This window comes from Watersipora subatra, chromosome 9, assembly GCF_963576615.1.
Source record: "Watersipora subatra chromosome 9, tzWatSuba1.1, whole genome shotgun sequence".
NCBI classification, from domain to species: domain Eukaryota; kingdom Metazoa; phylum Bryozoa; class Gymnolaemata; order Cheilostomatida; family Watersiporidae; genus Watersipora; species Watersipora subatra.
The window spans coordinates 58,263,520-58,270,210 of NC_088716.1; the positions used below are offsets into that span (position 1 = coordinate 58,263,520).

At 33.1% G+C, this 6,691-nt stretch overlaps 1 protein-coding gene across 1 annotated transcript; it reads left to right on the forward strand.

Annotated features, from left to right (window-relative positions):
* The first annotated feature begins 346 nt into the window (after positions 1–346).
* On the forward strand, positions 347–6,362 carry LOC137404711 (uncharacterized). The gene is made up of 4 exons (XM_068090945.1): positions 347–471; positions 2,860–3,079; positions 5,834–5,892; positions 6,044–6,362. The coding sequence occupies exons 2-4, from the start codon at positions 2,904–2,906 to the stop codon at positions 6,151–6,153; spliced, it is 345 nt and encodes a 114-aa protein (XP_067947046.1). The 5' UTR covers positions 347–471; positions 2,860–2,903; the 3' UTR covers positions 6,154–6,362.
* Positions 6,363–6,691: the final 329 nt, after the last annotated feature.

Below are 6,691 nucleotides of genomic sequence, written 5' to 3' on the forward strand. Positions count from 1 at the left end.
TAATTCCATCATCATCATTGCTGCCTGGTCACGCATTCTGGGAAGGATTGAAAATTAGCTGCCGTTCTAGGGGGTTAAAACTTTGGTCAATAATACGCAGCTGTTTGTAAGCCGCAGTCACAAATAATTGTCAGATTTACTGAAACGAAATATATAATTATGCTTACACTTATTTTCAAACTGGTGATTTTAGTATTGAAGCTGCACAAACTAAAAATATGAAGAGTTTCCGCTAAATCCACCTAAATGATATAAAATAATGTTGACAGCATTTTTGGCATGTCAGAAAGCTGACTCAGAAAGAAAGCTTTTTGTTTCTTAATAAACAAGCTCTGTCAGTTGAGATTAGCTTTTCAAAGAGTGAGAAAGTGCTCAGAGGAAGAAAGTTAGGGAAGACTTAGATCTGTTACTTTGTTACATACCAACTACTGGAGTTACCTGCTGGTCATCTGCAGGTTTTACATTTTTAATGTGAGTTCTGCTGATATTTATTGTACATGTAGCTCATAGCAAGTTCTCTTTGTCGGTGTTCTTATCAAAACACAAAAATTAGGGATAACTAATTTATGTTTGGCATGTGGGACATTAGGTATTGTTGGAATAGAGTTATCCAAAAATTTATTTTTAGAAAATACTTTGCTCTTTGCAACACTTGTATACTTTGCTTTGCATGGAATCTTCCCACAATGTTTATGGTACGTTAATGGCTGCTTTTTAAAAAAATTTGGCCACTTTGTTGATCAACTAACCAAAGCTACACAAGAGTAAGTCGAGAGACTATAATCCAGAATTATCTAAAATATAATTATTTAGTAAGTAAAGTTAATAAAAAAGTGCTCGAATGAAATATAAATCTAAACCTATAATCTGTTTAAAGAACAGTTTGTATTTTGCTCTCCTATATATATGTACTAACTAGATGAATACCCGGCACTCTCCTATATACATGCACTAACTAGATGAATACCCGGCACTCTCCTATATACATGTACTAACTAACTGAATACCCGGCACTCTCCTATATACATGTACTAACTAGATGAATACTCGGCATTGCACAGGTTATGAAAAAACAGCTTACAATTAGTGACAGGTAATGTAGTTGCCATTGGCCAAGTTTCTTTATCTAATAAATTTGAGTAACTTACGCTAGTAAGTTAAGTTAGTCTAAATCTTTACTATAATAAGAGCCGTGATTAAAATGGTGCTTATAGTTATGTTATGTGTCATGATCTCTCTCACGCAATCATATCTTCGATCGTGCTAGTAGTAACCAATAGTATTTTTGCAACTGCTTTAAGGGTGCATATTTTAACTGGTGTAATATGTATGTGTACAATTATTCAATAGTATGGCTAGTAGGTCATGCGGCGTAGTGGATAGCACGCCTGTTACTAGAACAGGTGTTTTCCAGTATGACGCATCTTTTTTATGTTCCTTAAGCTTTATCGCTGTAACTAGACATACACTCATACACAGACAGACACATTTATATATAAAGACTAAATAAATGCCCTGCATTGCTCAGGTAATAAAAAAGTTTTTGCACAGAGAATTTATTTTTATTTAACTTGTATAACATTTATCATCGTACCTTTTAAATTTCATATCATAAGAGAAGTGTTTAATGCAGTTCAAATAAATTAAGAAGAAAACTAAAACAACTGTAAAGGTATTTAAATGTGAAATAATTAGCATGTAATGGCTAGATAAAGTATGATTTGTTACACTGGTTACAATAAAAAGTGAATTGATACTGATACAATTGAAATGAACTGATAAAACAAAATAAAAATCCCGAATATGTTGAATTAATAATAACAAAGAGTACATAGAAGTGTGTATATAAAAAGTTACTGGTACCGCAGATTCTATCCATCAAAATTTTGAATACGACGATACTGATGCTCTCCATATTTGATACTAGCACAAGCGAAGGTGTCATATCAAAATTAAATACATCAGTGAGGCCCATGAAGGTACTTTGTTTGACCAAACCGAGAGAAAATGTAGAGGCAATTCCTACTCGAGAATATCCATGTGAATATTTTTTACCTTTACAATTCTTAGTGACTGCCCTTTACAGTAACGGGAAATTGAAGATTGAAACTGTGCTGTTACAGTTTCACTGTAAAGGAACATTTGAAATTGAAGTGGCACAGTTGAAAATTAGAAATAGAGAAAATTAAATAACTAGTTTTAAAATAGCTTTTAAGAATACTTCAAAACAAGAGCAAAGACAAGTCATAATATTAGTTCATAATAAAACGTAAATACTTAACTTTATTTGCGATAAGGATTCTCTAGTTGCGCTAAATAAGATAAGAATGGCTTAGCCTAATGGTTAGGTGTGTGTGTGTTTGTATCCTTGCAATTGCAATCGCTGTGAGTTTAATTCCAGTACAGTGGGCCTTTTCAATTGCAAGATTTTAATCACGAAAGCTGGAAATATCGACCACAGAAAACAGAACACAATCAAAAGACAAACTCTCAGGTTTATAGGATTTATATTTATTAACTTACAGATTTAGGCCTTACGTGTATATATAAGCATGCTAGATACTTACATGTATATATAAGCATGCTAAACACTTACTTGTATATATAAGCATGCTAGACGCTTACATGTATATATAAGCATGCTAGACACTTACATGTGTATATAAGCATGCTATACACTTACATGTATATATAAGCATGCTAGACACTTACATGTGTATATAAGCATGCTAGACACTTACATGTGTATATAAGCATGCTAGACATTGTGAGAAGTCATAATGCCGCAATCTGCACAACTGTTTTGGTTGATAATGCATATAATATTCCGATGAAATGTCTCAATTGTAATTCTTGTAGTTTTTATTCAACAAAACTCCACAGTGGTGACAAAACCTTTGGACATGGAGAGCACAACTCCAAAGTTGGGAGCTGATGCCAATATTTCATCTGACACGGATGACATGCAAAAATCTTTTCCTAAACCAGCAATAATGCTTTGCCTCGCAGGAGCCTTGTTGCTTATAATTATGATAGCCGTGGTCATTGTATTAATCCATAAAAAGCGCAAGCAGCAGAGGTAGGTGCTATTTGACCATTTACTTCAAGCTAACTTACTTTATATTTTCCTAATCATTTGTATACATAGGAAAAATTGAAACCATTGTAAGTTATAAATAAAAATAAGAATTAAAAAAGCTAGAATTAATCGTGGAGCAATATCAATGTTGTAACAATGTTACCTATGTGTTGTTTATGGATCAATCTATAACAAAAACTTTAATCTATTTAGAGCTATGTTAAAAATTTTCATATTTAAAATTGGATTTTACTATGTCAAACATAAAAACTGCTGCTGACTTCATAAACAATACGTTATTTATTTTATTTCATCAAATCAGTTCAAATTTTTTTTAAAATAAAAATGGCATTTGTTGTACAATCTACCAAAAACTTTCAAAAAGCTTTTTGTACAATTGCAGCATACAAACAAAGACCATTTAGCATAGAAAGATATTTTATTTTGTGGGTTGTACTTGAACAGCCACTTATGATTACAGGCAGAATCATTTTTACAGCTTATCAAAGTGGAGCATATACAGGTACATGCAAGTGGCTCCGTAAGCGATGAAATTGTCTGAATAAAATTTAAATGAAGATAATAGAATTCGCAAAAAATATATATTCTGTTACAATTTAAAAGTAGCTAACTTTAGGTTTGGCTTAATATCTAAAATTTTACCTCATTGACTTTTGAGTCATTCTTTGAAAAGGTTTACAACATGGTATCTACCTCTTAGCCACCATGGTTGCTTGTTGAATCATCATTTGTTATATCTTTAAAAGGTTTTCACATCTGATATATCTTCACTCACTTAGATAGGTTTATACTGTTGCAACACTGCAACTGCAGTTTTGCAATACTGATATTGCAGCTATTGTAAAAAGAACTTTTTATTCTGGTATTTTACACACTCTTGTTTATACACACTCAGGTTCTTTCAAGACCTAAACACTATTAATATAACTGGAGGGGTGAGGCATCCTAGCACAAGGATAAACACCCTTGTTAGTATAAATAACAAGTACACTTGAGTAATTATAAAGGAGTTTACAACCCTCAGTCACCAGGATGTCAGATATGACTACAGATAAAAATAGCCATAGCTGATGCAAGTATTTTGATTAGGGTACAGAATGTATGAAAGTGCAAATAAATTATTTTAATGATTTCCAAGTACAGAAATTTACTTCAGTTAAGAGTTCAAAAGCAGACTTGTTTGTCATAAGCCAGTAAGTTTTAGTTTCATGCCTTTCATTTTAACTACTGCTGTAACATACACAACCTGCCACTAATTGTCATTTATCTCTATTACTTGTTACTTGTGTTGAACACCAATAAAGGATCTCAGCTATGACTGAATCATACATGACCTGTCGTCACCTGCCATTCACCTCTATCACTATGGTTGAATATCGATACAGGATCTCAGCTATGACTGTGCCATACATCACCTTCCATCACCTTCCATCACCTGACATTTACATCTATTACTCTGGTTGACTACTGATAAAGGATTTCGGCTATGGCCGTATCTTACATCACCTGTCATACATGTCATTTACTCCTAATACTCTTGTTGACTACTGATACAGGATCTCAGCTATGACTGTATCATACATTACCTGTCATCACCTGTCATTTACCTCTATTGTTTTTGTTGGCTACCGATACAAGATCTCAGCTGCGACTGCACCATACATCACCTGCCATCCCCTGTCAGGCATCTCTATTACTTGTGTTGATTACTGATACGGTGTGATTTTTTGTAAAGCCCTCTGTTATCACATGATCAGCATCAATACGGTTTCATGTCTGAGTGAAATTATTACATTTATTAGAGTTTCAGAGTTATACTGCCCTGGTCAAACAGGACAGTTGGTCTATTTAAGTAACAAATAGATAAACAACTTTTCAGTTAAAAATTCTGCTTTATTCCGCTAGAGTTTTTGCATATATAAAGAAATGCTCACAAAAACTGCTTAGCCCATAAGTTTACACCAACAAATACAATGTTACCTGCACCTCCTTTTATTAAGTTTATAAGCAAAATTGTAAGTGGAACATATTGTTAGCAGGTAATTTCATAGTATTTAAACAAGGGCATACTTGTTTTGGAAAGAAAGAGATTTTGAGATATTTTAGTAGTCGTCTTCTGCGTGCGCACTAGAAACAGTCTTTATAATTCACAACTAGTAGGGTTAGTAGGTTAACTTATGAGTGATTTCATTACTCTGCAATTCTGAAGTTCATGCCTGTACATGCCACTTTATATTCATTAAATCTCTATATAGATAAGTTTATATTTGAAAAGCACCAACCCCCAATTCTCAAATTTCTACTTATATTGAAGCAGGCAAAGTGAAATTCTATTATTTATGTTCATATGTAATTTTAAAATATTAGTTTTATTTTAGTTGGTTGACAGTTTTTCAATTGAATTCTACTTATTCAAAGCAGATCAAAATTATCATAGTTTCTTTATGAATTTGCAACGATTCACAATATTGTTACAATAAAATCATGTATTGTTGTAACAATATCAGCGATATCATATATTTCTTCAACAATGTATGATTGTGACGCTACAATTCTAGATACTGTTGCAAACCAATGCATGTTTTAAAGGACTTTGCTGGTGTAATTGTGTTGTTCAAAATGATACTAACATTTACAAACAATTCTACTCATATTATAGTAAACTAACTAAACTGTCATTATAAATATGCAAAGGCAAGATACGACTGCTCATTCACTCTGGTTTCTTGGTAGACTAGCGAAGGAAAAACTAAGACAGAAGAAGCGAAGGAGACACAAGAGGAATACTCAAGGTAAGACCTTGCTTGCAGCCTTCACAACAGGTTTACCGCTCAGATACTTACAATACACTATACATCAGAGAGTTGAACTGACTGCTGCCACAGCCATAGATTTATCTAATGATTCGTCGAATAACTAAAGTGGACCTGTTCTATTTTACAGCTAAAAGTCAAGATAATCCGATAGCCATAGAATCATCAGAAGACCTTGAGACGCTGTCATGTACTACCAGAAGCGGGCAAAATATTTCAGTTCCTGATGGTCTGGCTTAGAAAAGCAGTGTCTGACACCCGCAGCTACATGTCGTGCAGTGTATTTGATTTGGAATTTTTAGAAAATTAACTATCATAACTGACATTTACCTATCTTATAAGCCATAAGAAGACAATTTATCATATATCATTGGGGCATGAAAGGACAAGCTCTCATTCTGGCCTAAGAGATTAGAAGACAACTCCTTATTTAACTGTTAATAAAATGATATGTACCCATCTATTTTAATCCTTATCAAACAGATAACTGTAATATAGAGTATAATAGCAAATTTCTGATATAGCTATGCGTAGGATATGTTTAGCTTATGTTGACATCCTAAACCAGTAAAACTTTCTGTTATTTACTACATTGTTTTATAATAAAATTCAAAGCTCTCTATTTGAAGATAGAGTTTAAAAGTATTTACAAGCTCTGAATATTACCAACTGGTCAAACACAAAAACATACACTTCCACAGTAAAAGTCAAAGAGCTACAACAACAACAACATCAAAAACATCACAGAACATCACGGAACATCCCGGAACATCACAGA